At 35.7% G+C, this 21,526-nt stretch overlaps 1 protein-coding gene across 8 annotated transcripts in view; it reads right to left on the minus strand.

Annotated features, from left to right (window-relative positions):
- PHKB (phosphorylase kinase regulatory subunit beta) overlaps positions 1-21,526 on the minus strand; it is an 86,247-nt gene that overhangs the window by 51,224 nt on the left and 13,497 nt on the right. For 7 of the 8 annotated variants that reach the window (XM_086757786.1, XM_086757785.1, XM_086757789.1 and 4 more), the window contains 5 exons: positions 20,360-20,459; positions 17,229-17,336; positions 15,309-15,389; positions 11,741-11,856; positions 4,589-4,652 (listed from right to left, as the gene is read on the minus strand). In XM_086757786.1, coding sequence (XP_086613912.1) covers positions 4,589-4,652; positions 11,741-11,856; positions 15,309-15,389; positions 17,229-17,336; positions 20,360-20,459 — 469 coding nt within the window. Of the gene's footprint in view, positions 1-4,588; positions 4,653-9,266; positions 9,337-11,740; positions 11,857-15,308; positions 15,390-17,228; positions 17,337-20,359; positions 20,460-21,526 lie in introns of those variants that run through there. The other variant, XM_086757792.1, reaches the window with a different exon arrangement.

Genomic DNA, 21,526 nt, shown 5'->3' on the forward strand with positions numbered 1-21,526 from the left:
AATAGTGATGCTGAAGACTTCATGACAAATAACTGGATATCACCTGAGGTACTGCTTTGGAAAGGGACTTCCACAGCACATAAAAATCACCTGCTTTTCAGCTATTTTAAGGTTAACATTAGCAACATCTACTCCTTAGCAAAACCTATTTCCAAATAAAATTCTGTAATCCACCCTGATTATTAAAAACTGTAATGTCCACCTAAGTTTCTGTATAACTTGCTAACCACCCTTCTTTTTGTGGCAGTACCAGCATCCACTTCTTTGGCTTTCAAAACAACAGAGGTGGGTTTTTTTTAGTAACCTTTTACCTGTACTCTAATTATACACAGCTATCATACAAATACTCAGCTTTTGCTTTGCTAGGCTAAACAAAACATGTTTTTCCACTGTTCTCATGGAAAATCATCTTTCTGTTCTCTTAATGATTCTAGCAAGAGACACTGAATAGCGCTGAGATAAGAATGTACATAAATAATCACATTTGCTTTGATGATTTTTTATTCTCCTACTTTCTTCTTAATGCAGATTCTGATTATTCACAAATCTCTACATTCATCTACAGACTCTGAAGACAACCTACCTACATGTGTGAACATGTCATTTCAAAATCCGTGCTTCAGAAAATGATTCTTCGGGGATTCAAAAGCAAACTAATCTGCATTTCACAAAACCACAAGCTGCTTGGTTTACAAATGAACTCTTTTTCACTTCTCTAAAGATGGTAGAGTTCTGTAGTAAGGACACCTTACAAAGGCTTGATTTTTTTTTTTTTAACATACACCTTTTTCCACAAACTAATATAGGACACATAGCTCATATACAAACAATTGATTACACCACAACTAGGTCAGACGAAATGCCATTCGTCTTGTCGCTACCATAAGTGCATGCACCATGCACTTCATTCAGTTGTTCATCACCTCACATTGCCAGTAGAGGTATGTCCTATTAAGTCACTTTTTTTGCCAATATGTAACTTTTTTCTAAAAGGTATTGTATCTAAAACAGAATTCTTAGATCAATGATATGAATTCTAACCCACTTATACTCTGTAATACTCTGAAACCAGAGATTTGAGTCAACCATGTCAAGCCCACAAAAAGAAAAAATAAGTTACAGTGATGATTCTGAAGTGATTAAGCAAAAACACAAACTGAGATGCAGTCAGTTAACACTGCATCCAAAATGTATTAAAAAAATAAATAAAAAAAAATCAGGCTCACTTTTACAGTTCTTGCATACAAGCTTCAGCAGAACTTAGGACAATACAATGATTTCAGGATCTGGCTACAATCAATGCACAGAATTCTTATGCCAATGTCATGCACATTAACGACTTCATATAGATTTGTAACTATTGTTTCAGAGATATACAATACATTGGGAATAAATTTAAGAAATTCAGCATGGCATATAAAGCAAAATAATGAGAAACTAAGTAGCTTATTTATCTGTTATATTAAAAATTATCTTCTTGATGTGCAAATAAATCTTTTACTGAGGGAATGTTAGGATTACAGCTTGACTGTATTTTTATGCTTGTAACTCCAACTTCTTAGGAAATACTTCTGGTATGAGGGAGATGAAAATGAACTACTTTTTACATTAAAGTATGTAAAATTCAGATTAAAGAAAAAGCCAATCATTTTTCAACTCAGAATTGTTCTTTATTGTATGTGGCACCTAGCAAGGTAGTAAAGGATGCATTAAAATTATTTGAACATCAATTAAGCACTGCTTTTTTTACAGAACAAAAAGCAGTATGAGTTCTTACAGAAATATATTCTTTTTTAATGTTTTCTAGAATCCAGTGAGGGAACAAAGGAACAGTTTAATGTGAATATCAACAATAAGTCACTTTTATGTTTGTCTTCTCTGGGTGCGTTCATGAACAGGGGAAGCTGCGCTACCATGATATATTCAAAGATATACAATATAAATGCATGTGAGAGCGCACAGCTACAACGCCATATACTGTATTTATTGGCCTCTGCCAGCATCCACAGTGTGAGTGGAAAAATCAGGATGGAAAGGCTGAGCAGCCCGCAGTCCACAGCCCTGATTTACAGAGGTTGCACTGATGCGGCCGCAGGTGCACACCAGTTCCTCTCGAGGGGCTCAGCAGGATTTCTCAAAGCTAATGGAACTCAGCTGGAGCCAAGCACAAAGGCAAACTGCCGCAGACTGAAGGTCAAAATGGTTTCTGTTTATGCCAAGTATCTTGGAAATAAACTCTCAAAGCATTTAAACTGATTTTGCTTCAGCAATTTATCCATCCATTTCAGAATTTAGTAAGAAGTTGAAAAAAACCTAGCAGATGCATGTACTGGTGCTCAAGACCGCTGGGAAGGTAAAGATTGTAGATAAATGGTTTTTCTGAAATACTGACAATGTGTGCATAATGTCTCATCATTATTTAACATCCTTACTAGCTCCTAGTTCTTAACACATAAAAGCAGTTTTTAAAATGTATGTAAACCAAACCAAAACTAGACCAAATGGCTAAGTCTTTTTGAAACAGTGTATTTGTGTATGCCTAAAAGCACTTACACACTTCTCCGCTCATCAGCAAACAGCCAACAATATTTCCTGAGGAGTGGACTCTAAACAGAACTAATCTATTGTACTACAGTACTAGTGCTAACATAGAGATGCAAAAAAAAAAAAAAAAAAAAAAAAAAAAAAAAACCAAACCAACAAACCCAAAACCACAAAAAAAAACCACTCACAAACAAAATAACCCACCATGAACAGATATCCACAAAAATTGAAATGATGCCTAAGTCTACAGAGTGAGAAATTTAGGAGGACCTCTCTTTCACGCCATAGGACAAAGGAGGGTCTAGTAACAGGTAAGTGGTGTAGCTTCTCACCAGTGGATAAGATTGTTCAATAGATCGTTCTTCCATGTCAGTTACTCACTATTTAAAACAAATCTTAACTCCTATTTTTCATCCCAAGTATCTGAATAGCTCCAAGAAGTGTTGGTTTAACAGTTGCTTCTATGGGAATAAACTATAAGGAAGAACTTTCTGTCTAATAGTGCTAATAATTATTTTATAGGATTGTTCTGATGCATACAGATGGATCAGAAAAATAGAGACACAAAGTAACTAAGAATGTTTCAATAAATCAAGCAGTACAGAAAGGAACCTGGAATGAATGCAGTTTGGAATGTCTCCCAGTCACACCTGTACAGCTGACCTTGCTTATACTCCTCAGCTCACACGAAGAACACTTGAGAATTCCCCTTACCCATCACTTACCATTTACATCTTCTCTCCTTTGTATTATTTTTTATGGCAAACCAGTGCATTTAACCAGGTTTCTTACAGTTAAATATTTGAAACAGGCAAGTATTACAATCTGACTTACAAGACAAAAGGAGAGCATAGGTATTACAGAAGGAGAGGAAAGAAAAATAAAAGTCCTGTCTTGAGGCCAGGAAGAATATACAGAAACTTTACTCAAAAAACACACAAAGAGTACTTCAAGTAAGATCACAATATAAAATTATTAAAATTTCTGCCTAACTGCAGAAAAAAAACACTGTAAGTATAAAAAGAAGCTACTCAGGTACACATGTGCCATTTTTAAAAACTAATTTTGGAATGTTATTCAACTCTAAGAAGAGAGAACGCATGTTTCATCGATTAATGTTTACTTTGTATTAAATACAGACGTTTGGGGATTTCAGCAAGGTGCATGAGTTACAAGTCAAGAAAGATGACAGAGCCCAAGAAACCAGTGCAATATGGAAGGCTTTACTTAAGTGTACTGAGCTCACCACTTTGTGGCCAATCTATCCTCTTCCACACAATTTACAGAGAAAACTCACCAAGTTTTATCCTACACACACTTGATGCTATCCAAATGCCTTTTTAGCTGTACTCCCATCCTTCGTTTCCACTCATTACTAACACCAATCCCTTCCATTTGTATATTTTCTAGATCATAAATGTGGAAGAGTATTGCCTTATTTTAGCTATAGACTACTATAGGTATAACATCTAAAAAAGGATGAAAGTACAAGGGGAATACAAGTCAGAGATAAAAATCTAAGAAAAGATGAAGAAATCTAAGAAGATTTATTTCTTAATTGATCCAAGCCATGTGAAAGGATGGGAAAAGAAAACACTTTACCACTTATGTAACATATTGAAATTTAAAAACCAATAAAACAGTGGGATTCTGTACCAGTAGCTTGTTTAAAGCCTTGATCAAAAGCCACAGAAAGGAACAAGACAGAAGTAAGTTAATCCTTGTAGGTAGAGGTATATTGTGTTATGATCAACAGATACCATTCTGGGAGAAAAACCTTTTTCTCAACCAAGTAATTTTTCACAATAAGCTGCAATACTTCTAGACTTATTTTTTTTTTAACAAAAAAGGTAATTCTTGATAGTAAGGGCACTAATGATTTTATTAGACAAATTCCGCACCTGAAACAGGAACACTTCGTTGGCAAACTAACTTTTTTCAAAGCTGGAATCTCACAAAGCATGCTAGGTATTTCTAAATATCCTCTAATCCACAGTGTAAATTATTACTGCTAAAAAGGAGAAAAACCAAACATTTTCATTACCTGGTTTCCAAAGAGATTGAAACCATTAATTGCTTCTAAAGCTGCTTTTGCCAGTCCCACGGAGCTGAGGAGAAAACAAAACAACAGAAACTCAGAGGTATCATACATTCAAGCCCAGACTAAATTTTAACATGTTTGACAGCTTTCAGAGCTATAATCTTTTCTTGATTTGAATTTTGTGCTTAACCTTTATGTTAATAAAATGATGACACAGCAAATTTGGGGGTGTTCAGTGTGTGTTGTTTTGTTTTTGAAAAACACTTTTCAGCATTTTAATGTGTCTTCAAATGTCAGAGACCATCTGGAAAAAGCACTTCTGCTCTCACCTTGCTACTAGACATCTGGCATTATGTATTTCAAGGTCTTACTAACAGCGTATTAACAGAGGATTTACTTCAGCAGAATTTTTCAACTCAGCTCTCAAGCATTAAGCTGCAAAAGACTGGTTTCTGACTAGCTTTCCATATATTAAAGGAAGACATGAATCTGGATTCAGAAAAGGAGGATTTCTGATGTCAGCCACACAGTGAAACGTCTTTTATTTCACTTACTCCATGCCTAGTATCCATCACGAAGAAAACAAGACCCAGAAATACTACCAACAAGCTTTCAAGATAGCAAGTTCATGTTTAAAGGCATTAAGCACGAACCGTATCTACTAAAAGCACTGATCATTATAAAATTTTTAAATCAAATTATATACTAAAATAGAAGTTATTACTGATTATGAAAGTTATACAGTACACACAAAAATACGCATACGAAGACTTTTGCAAGGTAATTTTACTTTGCTTGTGAGTATTTAAAAAAAAAAAAGAAAAAGAAAAAAGAACAAGCCTTCCGTCTCAACGCACATACACACTTTTGGTTACTTCGGTTTTTTTAAAGAAAAGTCAAGAGAAGCTAATGGAACTCTACATGCATTTGACAGTTTTATATAAAATGAGACAGAGAGCAGACTTTTGAAATATTGTTTTAAAGAATACATAATACAGATAGCCCAACTTTACACATGTCCATTCAACTGCAATAAGGAGCTAAAGCATTAACATAGACATAACATGGTAAATTTTGCCCATTGATTCCAAAATCCTAGGTGTTAAGGCCACAAGGCATCAAGAAGTAAAATACTAAGGAACCAGTTTCCAACAGCGCTGGAGTGTAACAGTGCAATACGTAACACTTCCAGATTTCTGACAGTTCTGCTGTCCAACACAAGCACTCAGGGTAGGGCAGGGACTTCGGATGGCTTCCTATGCGGTGACACAGAAGCACAGGAACTAGAAACACTACAGAGGTCTAGCTAATAAAATAAAATCCTTTTACTTTCTCTTAGGTGATCCAGTAAAACAGATTCAGAACATCCAGCAAAATAAAGCCTAGTGTAATTCTTCCAACTTTAGTCATTATGTCTTTCTCTTCACTTAACTATAGTGCCTCTCGCCAATGTGTCTTTGCCTGTCTCTGCTTATTTCTCTATAAACTACAACAGCAACTTACTGACTTTGCTGACACGCCCCGTGCGCCACCTTTAAATGCCTGTCCCGGTTCTGAAGCTCCTCCAGAATCCAGATGCACCTTTCCCCTAACTGCCCATTCCTTCAGACAGGAGCTCTGCTTTCCAAGTACCTTACAGCTAATTTGAAGTATTTTTACTCAAATAACAACAATAAGTGAGACAATAGAACAGGAAGACAGGTGAGTAACAGGGAAGTACAGATGTCTACCTTGTTATCTGCAGAAGTTAGCAAACCTGAAGATATACAGCAAAAGATTGAAAAGGGAAAAAGCAGAATGAATCAGGCTGACACAACAAAAGCTTCAGAGTTAAAAAAAGGCCATAAGGGTAAACAAAAGTGACAGAACAAAGTATGAGGACATAGATCAACAGAAAGCCTCCAACCTCAGCAAGACAAAAATCAGTGGAAAGAAGAAAGGAAAGGTTCATCGTTCCATAAAGCCTTTCCCTCCAATGGGCCAGGAAGCTGTTGACACTGTCCTCAGCTAACAACCACTCAGGTGCAGCTACCCCGTTTCCTCAATACACAAATTCCGAGAAAAACAAAAACAAACTGGACACACACACACACACACACAAAAACCAAACCAGACCAAACCAAACAACTAACCAAAGAACTCCTGTAAACTTTAACCATAAAACACTGCCATATATAGGTGCTTGAAAAGTCTGAAGTTTTAAGAACTAGGAAAAGTCCAGGGAAAACTGAATACACAAATTTAAGTTTATTTATTGGTATAGTAATTCCTTGAAATAAAAAGACAAAAAAGGAATTTAAAGTTTATATCCTTTTTTCTCTAAAACTGATTATCCACTCAGCCAATTGCATTTTCCTTCTTCTTGCCATCTTTCACTTGGAATAAAAATTACACAGTACTGCCAAACGAGGAATGAGGGGGGGGGGGGAAATTGTCAGAGGATCCATGTGCCGAGATAACACAAGAACAACCCTGGTACAGGGACAGTCATTGCGAAAAATTAAAGCATCTCTAAGAGTCTGTGGGCTACACTCCACTTGCAAGAAAATAGTAAAATTAACAATAGTTAGGAATATGTACTTTCTAGACAACTCAGTCCTAGATAATTTGTTTATAAAATAATTAATGAAGCAACACTGAGTCAGAAAAAACATTCAGAAAATAATAACTAATAATCCTCAACTCCTGTGTAAGGGGAGTTGTGATAGTATTGACAAACAACTGCACTATCTGGCCCCCAAAAATTATAGCAACCAAATTGTCAGAAAACTGCAAACAGGGAATGTGCTTTAACCTTAATTCTCCTATACTCTATGGGGCATTTTGGGATCAGAGCAAACTTTTTACCTTACTGTAAATAAACTGATTTGTATTATTTATTCATGTAAAGTATCAAATTTCAAATGTTTACTAACTAATCCATATTTTAAAGATGGGGAGCTGATGATGATTATCTAGAAAATATTGAAAATAATGAAAAAACAATCAGTGCAGAGCTATATAATTTGTTTACTTTAAGTATAGTTTTACTTAGGTTGGCTTTAGTATTAGAAGTACTTTAGACACTGATTTCAGACTCTGTAATTCTTTTCAACTATTACCAACAGGTTTATAAACCTCCATCTTTCTTTCTGAAACATTGCCAGAAGTAGTATTCATGGGATTTCATTCTAATTGGTTCAACAAGAGAAAGATGATTAGCTTAACTAAGCTCTGCTCTGAGCAGCTGCCACCAAATGGTGGTGAAATCCCTCAGTTTGGTGTCTTCTGCTGAGGAAAGCTTTTGGTACTGGAGAACGTGATGAACGAATAAACTGAACTCAGAAGTGCTGTGAATATAATTATTTTTCTGGCTTTGTTTCAAATACCTAAACAAAAATGTAATTGTTCTAACAATTGCTCTGTTGTAATTATCACTTAGCAATTGATCAAACAAATTGGCATGGTGAGTCAGAATAGAACTTTTCATAGGAGTTCAGTATTATTCTCAAACTGCATACATAGAAAAGGAAAGTCAGAGAAATCCCACACAATGAAATCTGTATCACATGTTAAAATCTCCTATTTTACTTTTCCCTTCCAAATAACACTTCTAATACCAACAGTCAGATATTTACAGAGTGGGGGAAAAAGTTACTGACGTTAAGGTAAAGCAGTAATAGTCATTCACCAGCAGCAACCACTGGTATTCAGAGGATGTAAAACCACTCACTCTGTCTACAAAACAGGATGATATTGCTTGAGAAAAAAAGTGAAGACAAATATGGATTCCTTCCTTGAAATCATTTCTATTTTACATACGCAGTCATTACAATAAAAATAATACTTTAATTGATCGGTATTTTTCTACCTTTAGTTATTCAAAGCCCCTGGAGACTTCAATACTCTCACAAATACTACTGAAATGACAATACATACATCTCAGAATTAAAATACTGCTTACTTTCCCCCATCATGTAGGATTTCTTCACACTACAATAGTATATCAAGCGTTCCCTTCACCGTACACACAAGTACTACTTCTATTACTAGAAGTTTCATGGGTAACTGACAGAAGGAAGTTACTTAAAAAAGAAAAAAATAGTCTGAGAATGGCTGTAGTATCAAATATGTCTTCGAAAGACTGAACATGACACACACAACACACTTCTGAACTATGATCACACTTCAGACACTTGTTTCACTCCTACTGATTAACACCTTCCTGTTGAGCAAATTAGAGAAGAGGCACTATAATAAACATTATGCTCATGTCTTTCTACAGAAAATACATTCTTCATACTCTACAATTTTATAATGGAAAAAAATGGACTATTTTAATAGTACGAATTAAAGGTAGAAAAATTTATTTCAATAAATATGTTCCTTACTCCACTGAGAAACCCACTATGAACATGCTGTGTTAACATGCTGGACTCTATTCCTAGAGAAAAAGTTTGGAGATGGCCCCAAAACAAGGCCTAACCCAAACCTTATTTAAATATTCCTCTAAAAATTTCACAGGATTATAAAGCCATTGGTTGGAAGGGACACGGGGAACCCATCTAGCTCAGCCTGAAATCTCACTTGAAGCCAGATACAATAACCAGGACTTAGTCAAGTAAACTATACCCTCTCAGTAAAATACCGAGGACAAACACTAAAATTTGAGTATTCTTAGCAACTGCTAATCAAAACACACCTTAAAGCATATACATCCTTAATCCTCCATTCACAGTTTCTTGGCTCCATCCAAGAGCCGTGCAGTTCAACTGCAACATCAAAAACCACAAGGGATGTTAAAAAAAAAAAACCACCACCAAAACCAACCAACAAACAAACCAAAAACCAATCCCATAACAATAATAATAATTTAATAACTAGACAAAACAAAATAGAACAAGCAAGGACAGCACTATAGCAATATAATACCGACACTACAGAGAAGAGTAAGATCAAGGCTCTACAGTCTTAGGTTTGGAACATGATTAAGATACTGCACTTTGGCAACTTCATTATTCTCACAGTACATATGGGAGATGTCAAAGACATTTTGCAGAGGTACTCGGCAGATGCCTGGGGAACAGCTTGATCAAATGGTTACAGGACAAATTAATTTTTCAGAAGTTCAGCTGTATGGGAAAGGGATCACACTATAATAAAAGCTGTTACAAATCTTGCCTTTGAACCAGTAAAATACATCAATTTGCACACATCAAGGAAGACCTGGTTCACAGAGTGTTTCGCTATTTAACACTTATTAGAAGTGTTTTTGAACTGCACTAAGACAGAATACCAAGACACTGTAAAGACGTAAAAGATCTGCATCTTCTAACACAGGACATAATTTGCAGTTATTATTCATGGAATGCATATTATATAATATCTTCTTTAAAAAGAAAGCCTCTTTCAACAAAGGACAAGAACTAACTTCTCATTCTGAATGCACTCTATGTCGACTTCCAGCATGAGTTTTAAGTGCCAAGAGTACGAATACTGAAACTTAAGTGACTGGTTTGGAGTCCATAATCACTGAGGACAGACACACATCATTTGTGACTAGCCCTGACTAGTTATAATAACTTCTTGAGTTTTTTAAAATTTGTTTTTAGAGCTCTCTTGAGTAGACAGACTACAACAGCAGCATAACGAAGTCTAGAGAACATTTTAGTGTACCCAGGGCTTTCCTCAGTACTATCTAAATATATCCTTTGAGGCATGCTCCTCTTCCATTCTTTCTGATTTATCAGAACAAGGGAAATCGTCTGCCGGCTTTCTGCAGTGAAGCAGAATATTAACATGGACACAAGGAAAGATTAATAGAGGCAATATCTGTTTCTGATGACCAAAGTCTACTTCTTAAGACGAAGCTTTGCGCTTCCTTTTGTGCCAGCAAAATGATCTGTTAGATTAGCTCAGTCCATCTCACAAAACATCCTCTTAGAAAAACCAACCTATAAACATCAATCTAGATTAAAACAAGACAACATGCTCATTTCCATCTGGTTAAAAGATGTTCAGCATTCCCTGGAGGTAATTCACATACTGAGTAACCAGAACGCTGCAAACAACAGGAGACACAGGAGTTTCAGTGTCCCTTTTGCAAATTTGTACAAGGTGAGATGCAGAAGGGAGTACAGGATTCTCTAAGTGAACACTCACGTAGTCTGGCATTTGACAATTTTACAGAAATAGGAGGAAGAAAAAACCCAACAAACTAATAAAGCAGATTATATGATAACAACTTGGAGTTTTCAGTTCTCATATTGGTACTAAAGCTCTACAAAAGCCCCAAAAAGAACCATAGCTAAATTAAGCATTTTGCTGCAATGAAATGTAATTATATCTATATCACACGCCTGTACGTGAACAAAGAAAAAATATTTCATTCTGAAATGAGAACACAGATTCATTTGGCAACATCAAAGACTGGAAGAAACTCATGCATATTATTTGCAAGTCCATGATAACTATGATGATCAATTATATTTAAAAATTCTAAGATATCCAAGCTATAGCCACTTTTATTATTAATAAAACCTCAGAAAAAAAGTCAGGAAGAAAACAATAGTGCCGCTAGAAAAAGCAAGTTGTCAGATAACAGATTTGATCCTTCAAGACCACTGAAGTGAACTAGACCATCCCAATATTAAAATGTTAAGAACATTCCTAACTGTCCCACGGGACAGGGGTCAAAATGCCCAGTTACTTGTAGCATCTGAGGAACCTGGAAAAGAACTTCTGCACTAGACTATTCTCCACAGTGTCCAGCATCTTCCTCCCAGCATGCTGGAGATGAGAAAACCCAGACTCATGATTCAACATCTTCTTAAATCAGGATATTCCTGAAGATTTTTGTGAATCCAATCTACTGCACGTCTCAAGCGTCTGAACTGTTCTGAACACTATTTTCAGAATTATATGCAAGCAGCTGCACATAATTATTGAAATTTGAATATTCAAATAGCTATGCATCTATGTGGTTATTGCAGCATGCATATGATCATGAAATTATGCTTCACATTTTCCCAAAATACTACTCTTGGTCTTTAGAGAACCTTAATTTAGTTGAAACAGTATTTTAATGCATTCTTATTTTTAACTTACCCCATTAATTATTTTTATTCATATCACATTTACTTGCTTTGACTGAAAGAACTCCATTTGCTCACCTACCTTGAATGTAGCTCTGGGCTACCATTGTTGTATTTACTTCCTCTTTCCCAGACACCAAAATCTGGTACACGATAGGCTCTTTCCACGCAAAACACAAGATTCTGAATGAATGACACCTATAGGAAAGAAAGAAAGAAAGAAACAAAGAAAGAAAGAAACAAAGAAAAGTGACTGAAGGAAAATGAAGCATATTTTCTTCCGTTCATTTTTTCAAAAAGAAAAAATAGTTTTTCCTCAGACATCACAATTATGCCTTCCATCCTTTTTTTTTTCTTCCACAGAACAATGTTCCCAAGATCAGATATTCTCTTTAAAACGAGGTTTTAATCACCAAATATTAAGAGCTGTCCCAAACTAGGTGATCATGTGATTTATGCAAAAGCTCCTACAAAGTCAGGGATAAAAATTATTTCATATTTAAGACACATTTTTAAAGAGCTCCAAGAAGGTGGTATTTTGTCTTTTTAAAAAGATTTGCCGTAAAAACACCATCAGAGAGCAAAAGAAATTCAAGATTAGGACACAGAAATCTTAGTGCTGCTTCTTAATTCATTTGAAGAGAACTGATATGCCAAAGTTTTATCATATTAGCTCCAGATAACACATACTTATGCAGATTCAAACACACTCCTGTATAAACACAAATAAAACTCTGAACCAATTTATTATAATTAAAATCTTCTCTTGAATCAACGTTTCAACTGAATACTAAAGTATTTAAGGGTATTTTAAAGTATTTAAGGTATTTTCAGGGTATTTAACTACAGCTGGGGACTTATTTAAGCAGATACTTTTTCCTCACACTGTTGAAAGAGATATTTGGATTTGCTCGATTGTAGAAAAGTTAAATTGATGATAAATTTTACAGTTCCCTTCACAGAGCCCATAGATTGGAACTTAGAGGAAATGTAACCACAAACACAATATTTACACTGGTTCATCCACCAAAGCAGAGATTTCATCCCCTGCCATCCAAATATTCTGGGGGATTCTATGGGATAAGAGAATATTGCTATGGCTATAAACACAACTATATTGGGGAACTACAGAGGAGGATCGACCTTTCTATCAATGAGCTATGAGACAAAAACCAGATCTTTTACTGAAAGGTATTTACTTCCATTTTAATTTACCTGCATACCTCTGTTTTGTCTTTTTCTCTTCATTTTTCTTTAAGTCTTAAAAAAGTTACTATTTCAGATACATCCATTATGCTAATACCAGTCCACCAGCAGTGTATGAAATTCTATACGTACTTGTCACTCTGTATATTATATGTCTGTTGAAATTTCACTATGGTGTGCTCTCTACAATTATCTGTACACTAAATCTTTTAATAGCTAGTACTTTAAAGGAAACAGGCTGTCCTACTCTTTAGATGTGCCCTACATTATTCATCCCTGTAATTTAGCATTTGGTTGTATTGAAATGAAGCTTCTCTGCATGAAGCTAGAACATCCAGTGAGTAAGAGTTAACTGAAATTCAGATGCATTATCTAAATGAAGAAGCAAAGAGCACCACATAGAAATACATAACCTTATTGATGGCTTCCTACCAGCGATGATGTTCAGAACACAAGAAAAGCCAACAACAGATATCTTATGAGATTAACTAAGGGTTTCCAAATAACAGATTTACAGAAAAGAGGCAGCAGATAACTAGTTGCAAAACAAAAATCTTCAGAGAGCAGTAATTCATATTATGGGCATGTAAATGCTATAACCAGGTCAATGCTAAAGCACTTACAGAAATATGGACTGTGTGTATTAAGCTCATTTATCCAGAAGTCAAGCATGTGGAGAGCAAGGTGTAATAAAGAATACACATGCCGTATGGACTACTGCATATACTAGTGTCACTCTGTTTCATGTGTAGATAACGGCTCTCAAATTCATTCACTTGCACAATCATATACTGTTCTCTTTGTAAGAGATGCAAAGATGCGATTAAATTAATTTTTCAACTGCAAACAGATGCCACTAGAGAGTAACGCATTGACAGCTGCCATGCCTGACATCAAGCAGCCCCCTACACAATGACTGCCTCCTAAGCCAAGAGTTCTGTGTACAAACATATTCATGCAGACAGCTTGCCAAATATCAATCATCTGCCAGCACCTTCCACTCTGATAGCACTGGTTCTAAACCCTCTCTCTATGAAAGGAAAGAGACTAAATACACCATGCAACGATGTCATTGGAGAGAAATTACCAACTCGATGTTTGGGTAGCAGATTGCCGCATTCACAGTGCGCCATGCCACTGAGCTGAGTATTATCTAGACACACAGGAAAACTTGGAAATACTATAACTACGTGGCATTAGTAAGATCTGAGAACACAGTCATTTGTTGAAGCTATACAGAGACCAATAGAATGTACAGGTCTGTGGTAAGATAACCTTAGTGTAACTCTCCAGAGTGCACAGATTTCTAGGGAATGGTTGCAATGAAAAGTACAGCCTGACATTGAAGTGGAGAACATCCGCTGACTGGGGAGTCTATACACATGCAGTTTTTCTGCAGATTCTGTAATTAAATGCAAACATCTGGAGGACAATATAAATCATAAGTCAAGCTAAGTAAATACATAATTACATATATTTGCCTTCTTACAGACATAAAGGCAATTCAGAGAAAATAATATAGATCTACCATATGATATAACTAAGCAAGAAAGGAGACAAGTTTCATCACTTTGTTTTCTCATTATCTAAAGAAAAAAACATTAATGACGATGCACATTTTAAAAATGTAATGCAAATACACTATTACTGGGAAAATCTCATTTCTTAAAAAAATGGTAGTACTGTAAGTGCATTTAAGCTTTTTAAGGCAATGCAGCAGTGACTCTTAAACAGATCAGAGTCAATTTAAACAAATACGGATTAAGGAAATGGGGTGAGGGGGAGGGAGGAAATATCTGTGCTTTGCATTCCTATCTCAAAACATAACTTCATTTTAGAGCAGGACAGCAGGCTGTCCTAACACGGTGTGTCCTCAAGTCAAGGCCATGGTGATTATTATTATCTTATTTAAGGAACAGTTAACAATCTTACAAACATCTCTTTCCACGATACAAAAAGGTTTTATTTTCAATTAAAGATACAGCAAAACTTCCTAATACCAACAGGTTCAATATGTATTCGAAGAAAGTTGTTCAACTTTGCAGAAAATCAACACAATTATTTATTATATTGAAACTCAGCTGGACAGCATGCACTGACTGACAGTTTGAAATAAGGTGAAAAGTGAGAACAACATAACTAGAAGTTAACTGCCCTAATAGACCTTTCCATTCCTGACCTTGTACCTTTCAGAAATAGTAGGGAACTATGAAAGTTTTCAATGTCATATCACATTCACTCTTTGCATATCTAACACTTTATTAGCTACTAATTTATTTCACTATCAATTCATTCCATTTATCTTTTCTGACTTACATTAAAGTGGAGAATATTTGCAGTGTATTTCCAGAACAATTACTTTACAGTTGGTAATTAAATAAAACCAAGAAAAAAAACCCCCCACTTATTAACCACGCATTTTAACATTGAAAATCAATTTGTACCTCATCTGTGTTGTAGACAATCTGCAGCCCCGAAGAGATCATCTCAACCAAGTAGAGGAGAAATAACGACACAGCATTTATCTGAAGTAATTAAAGACAGAAAGGAAACTATAATGAACTTTATGTTTATTTGGCTCCAATAAACATGAACAAACTAAATGTGATATTACTGACAAACAAAGATGGTCCCACTATAACCTAGTTTTGGTTCTTCAAAAATATTTTGCTAACCTACCAATATCCTAGACGTAAAGATGTGGAAACAATCAATAGGCAGAAATGCCACAAGCAAGCATTGCCCTCCACAACTTCTGCTGCAGTATCATTTTTTAAAATTATTTGAATCTATTATATTGAAATGGTTTTGCTTAGGCATGCTGCTTTGACTCGTACGCAATCGCTTTATTCACAAGCTGTTTCATGTCTACACAGATGACAATTTATTAGCAAGCAGAGCACCAAGAATGCAAGTAACATTGTACACAGCCCACTTAAACAGCTGTACACAGCATTATTATTAACAGTAATTACTTTCAGCAGCTCTACAGATGAGCATCATGTCAATTAATGAATCAAAGAAAACTGCTTTTGTTACACAGAATTATAGTACAATTGAGAATTTGTACAACTTCAATAGAGAAAGTAAGTTTATCACAATGACTTGCTTCAATAAGCTATAAAAGCACAATCTCAATATATGAAATTTAGAGAAACCATCTAGAACTAAAAATTGGATTCTTATCTGAAACATACATAGCAGATTAAGAATAAGGTCCAAATTAAAAAAAAATCCAAAATATTTGAAGACCATTAACTGCATTTTCTTAATATAATCTGAAAAGCACCAAGTAAGAGAAGACCACCCACGTAATATATCCCATTCTTCCCAACAGAACCACCGCAGTTACTCTGTTTTCTGTTGTCTCCACAGAGCTGAAAACCCTCTATTTTCTGAGATTTCCTGATGACAGAAGGGAATGTGCATTCATGTTTATGGGAAGGGTTGAGTTGCCACAAAAACCAGACTTGAAACTATCATACAGTGCTCTCCTGGTCCCAGAATTATTGTCTCCTCTTGCAGATAAAAGATGTGCATGTTCAGGAAGCTTCACACAGAACTCCAAAATGCTAACTCAGGAAGACTCCACAATTTTTTTTTCTCAGAACATACATTTCCTGAGTCCAACATGTTTACTGTACAAACTATTTAAGTGATGTTGTCACTACGAAATTAAATAATTATCAACCTACTGACACTTCTGAATAATTAATTGCACTAGCAATTTCTGAACTAAAAAGAGTATGCAGAGTTATGGAATTCAAAAGAACAAGGTCATAAATGCAAAAAAGGGTCTGAAGGTAAAGAGAATTTAAAAAAAGAGTAAACACTTGGGAAAATGCAGGACAGTAAAACAATCAATTATGCAACGAAACTAAGTAGGAACGACTACACAAAACAGTGAACAATTTGTAACCAAAGTTGTTGACAGTGTACATTAAATCTTTACTATGAATGAAAACTGCTCAGACTTACAGAAAATCATGGGAATGTTAATAAAAAGTATAATAGTCAATGTAATTTTACACTACATCTTCCACTTTACTGACTACTTCAACACTTTTTGCCAGGATTACTGACAGCCATCTCTTGGCCTCACAAAGAAGCAACTTCATAAACAACCAACCACCTACCTCCACATACCCCACAATTATTTCAGTACCTTCTGACCAAAACGTACCACTGAGTTACATTCATCTTTTTCAGATGGAGAAGGAGATGCAGAAGGAATCTCAATTTTATCAAGTATAACACATCTAACAAATCTAAACAAACAGACAGCTGCATCATGAAAGAATGAAGACAACAATAACATCATTTAAAATAATCCAAACTTTCATTTACACATATGCATATTTTACCTGAAGGTGACCATATTCATTATGGGAGAAGACCTCATCTCCAGTGTGTGCACTGAAAACAGAATGAAGACATTCAGATGGTTTGGGGTCTTGCTTAAATTGCTGAACCTAAAGGTGAATTAAAGGCAAAACATAAAATCAAAGTCAATAATTTCAGTATGTTTGGCAACCACAAATTCACTACAGAACTCAGGTGTCTCAAAATTTCTTGATATGACCACTATGTAAAACTTGTAAACAATTCCCGAAACTTAGCAAAAACTATTTGATACATACATAAAGTATACATATACTTGAAGAGCAGAAATATTTTCTGCTGAAATCTTAGCAGAAAGCATGTCAAAGCATACCACGCCTACCTTGAATTCACAGATCTGCAATGCACATATGCAGTCCTGACCCATAAGCTCTCAGCCACCATGAGAGCCTAGCGCCTCCTTCCCCTAGCAGAGCACCACGAATCCCAGCTGCTCTCTGACATAAGGGGCATCTCCCCTACCCACCCTCCTGGCCTGTCCTGAAGAGCCCCTGCCCGCCCACCAGTGTGTTCCAGTCGCCTGAGCCATCCTGCCACGCCTCTGTGATCCCACAAGACCACAGCCCTGGAGCTGCACGTACACTTCCAATTCCTCCTTTTTGTTCTCTGTGCCCATGCATTAGTGTACGGGCATTTCCGAGAGGCACCCAAGCCCGTCGATTGCCCAGAAAGGGTTCGAAAGCTTTCTCCTCCATAAGGCCGTCTCCCCTTATTTCCACACATATGCCTGGGACAATTGCACTTCAGTTAATGCTACGCGCCATCATCCCAGGCCCGCTGCTTGCCTACCCCAGCCACCACTTCCTCACCTGATTGTTGAGCACATCCTCTCTCCCTCACCGTTCCTAGTTTAAGGCTTTTACTGCAGTGCAAGAGCCCAAACCTTACATTAGGAACAACAGTTTTAATAGTTTTTATGAATCGTGATCCATGAAATTTAATAACTATTCTGGTACCATTCATCAATGGAACAAAGGTTTTAAAACAAATAATAATTTTTATTGTTATTAATAATAATTTAAAAGCCTTCTGGGTTATAGACTACAAAAGTATTCAGAAATAACCATCTCTAGATCACGTAACACCTTAAAAGCTACAAGAACTAAGAATATATAGTATAAAAGGGTACATGGGAAAACAAGGATTTCTTTTGAGGAGCACAGTTTGTAACATTCAGAGGTACAGTGAAATGTTTACAGATACTGGAAGGCAAAACTGATAGCTTAAAAAGAAAACATAAAGACCATAGATAGGAAGAATAGTACCCCAGATAAAAATGGTTTTTTTTATTAATGGACACTATCATTGGACCTCACAATGAGCTTCTATGACACAGAATCTCTTACGATGGAGATGGAATTAAATAAGATTAATTACTAATACAAGAACTTAACAACAAAGGAGTGACATAAGAACTACAGTAACTAGTTTTGATTCCTTTTTCGTTGCAAAATACAACGTTTTCTGAAATGGTTTTGTAAGGTAGCAGACAATCTGGACTGTCAGAGAGCTGCCAATAGGGCATTCTTTTCACAAAGAAAAGAATGAACGTAACAAAAAAAAGATCCTTCTTCATAATTTATCAAGTCATGCTATGTTCTCCAACACACAGTTTTCAAATTTTCTAACCACCAGTACCTGGCCCACATTTCACAACATTTTCAACACCGATCTTACCATCATGGTATATTCTTCTCCACCAACAAAACATACGTAGCATATAGCATGTGCCCCAGAAGCAAGAAAGGGAATACCTTTGTGGAGCTGTGATGTCTAGTCCATAAACACATTCAATACATCTTAGGTCATAATTCCTATGTTCGTTAGCAATAGAATACAACATGTGCAATTTTTGTCACGAGCAGCATCACCTACTTAAGTCACACCTTGGGCATACATAATTCATATTATCAAAAAAATATCTTCTTTCTACATGAGACCAGCACATAGAGAGTCTCTCAGAAAAAAAGTCCAGTTTGACCTACGTCTGTAAGGTACCAGAGACTATTTGTTACTACACTGTAGGAAGAGAGAAGCACTTCTAGTAATCAAGGCAGAAACTGACAACCAGTATGTCAGCAATGTGACATCTGTGTTAATTTAATGCTTATTATTCATATCTCATCATTCTCAAAACAAACTACTGCATGTCAAAGAGAAAAACTATAGCTCAAATCAATTTAGGTCAAGATTATTTAAAGATATGAGACAGGCTAAGAAGAAACAGACTAAGAAAATAGAGAAAAAATGTCACGTTGGCATAAATACAACTGGCAATATACCCCATTTGCTTATTATTACTACTGATATCACATCCGTACAGACTTTACATTTCAGTTTGTGTGCTTAGAAGTGATGGAAGCTATGTGGTTACATGAAAATTATTTTTAATAGTATGGTTAAAAATCAGTGACATGAAATAATCATATGGAACATAGATATTTAACTACCTGTAGAATTACTGCCAACCACCATGCAAAAGTTAATTTACCACATCTAAATTTTGATAAGAAGCCTTACTCACAAGGGGATTACAGGCTGAATAAATCAACTGTATTATAACATAAGTAAAGTACTCTGTTTCCTGATTCATTTGGGGTTGCTGCCCTTCTGAACTTACATCATTAGATCAAAGGATACAGGAAGGTGGCTGCTTAAGAAACCAAGCAAAATAATCAAAACTGTCACCTAGATAAGGAGAACAACTGCAAACACAGTAATCAAGTTAACAGCACAAAGAAAACTCTCCAGCCTTAGCTAAAAGAAATTCTATATCTTTCCATGTAACATTAAAAAGAGACTAAAAAACCTCCAGTTACTAATGGTCTAATGTTTAAAGGGGATAAATAACTGCAAAAGGCATCCACAGAAGTTTCAAGTACGCCCTGCAGTTTACTTCACAGAATGCTCGTGTCTTCTATACCCTGAAACAATGCTGCAACCTGACAACAACGAAGCGGCTATTCTTAGCTGGGCCACACAGTAATACTGCATTCCCCTTTTGAATATTATCTGCTCTTAGAAGTTAGTTTTCACAGTTTAATTAATCCCTTAGAATTAAGCGAGTGCTTATGTCCACACTACAGTGCTTTACCTTATCGGCCTGACGCATGTAGCAGTAGAGAATTCCTCTCATGCACTTTATAGCAGAATGCTCCAGTTCATGAGTCCTTCCCTTGTCATCATCAATACGCCTGGGTAAGAGAGGTAACTCATAAAACAAATTGGAAATGATTAGGGGGAGTAAAGGAGAAAAAAAAAAAAAAAAAAAAAAGACAGATTAGTGCTTTGGAATATTAAGTACTTAACTAACACTAGTTGCTAGTGGTGCCCACACTCATATCAACACATTTATAGCCCTACCCATCCTTCCTTAGTTTAAAGAAAAAAAAAAGTTTGTGTAAGTTGCAATATAAACTAAAAAAATACTCCTATTTCAAAATTTAAAAAGAAAAAAAAATCCTTGCTGAGGATTTTGCATTGCAAGTCTCTGTTCTGTGATTCTTGAGACATCCAAAACGCAAAGGCAATTTCTTGTTAACTCTACAAAATATCTGCCATAATCAGATAATCATAATCATATAATCACAATCATTCATAATCAAGCACTCGCTTTCCTGATGATGTTGATAAACTACAGCTATGCATGCAAGAGTCTGACAGTTAACTACCCCGAATGTCCCGAAATGTGTTTCAAGATACCTTAGTATTTTTATAGTGTGAAATCTAACACCACTCACAACTACTGTATTACTAAGTGTATATTAAAAGCAATGCCAAATCCCAAGTTATTTTAACTGTAAGAAATGTACGGTGTGCAAACAATCTTGATCACTGCATTCACGTGTTCTCTTTTCCAGTTCTCAATTTCTGATTGAGCCTTTCAGGGTGAAAATAATGTTTTCTTACATACTTACATACATGCACAACATGTCTCTGATACAAATATGCAAAACAGCATAATATGCTCATTGCTATTTCTCACTCCACTTCATAGCAGTTACTAATCTGATTACAGCTAAGCCCATGATAATTACACTGCAAACAAAGCACATCCTTTTCCACCATCCTTAACATGTTAGTAGTTTACGCCGAGGTTCTGCTATCTACACTGAAAATTAGGAATGTAGTGATAACTTCAAAAATCATACATATTCAGAAACCATGCTATTTCAGTAACAACCTTAGACACAAGGAATGTGCTTGCTTTCAATTACAAGGTTGAGGGGAAAGCAACCTCACAAGGAATAAAACCAGATAA

Source organism: Chlamydotis macqueenii, chromosome 13 (genome assembly GCF_036417535.1).
Source record: "Chlamydotis macqueenii isolate bChlMac1 chromosome 13, bChlMac1.mat, whole genome shotgun sequence".
Classification (NCBI taxonomy): Eukaryota; Metazoa; Chordata; class Aves; order Otidiformes; family Otididae; genus Chlamydotis; species Chlamydotis macqueenii.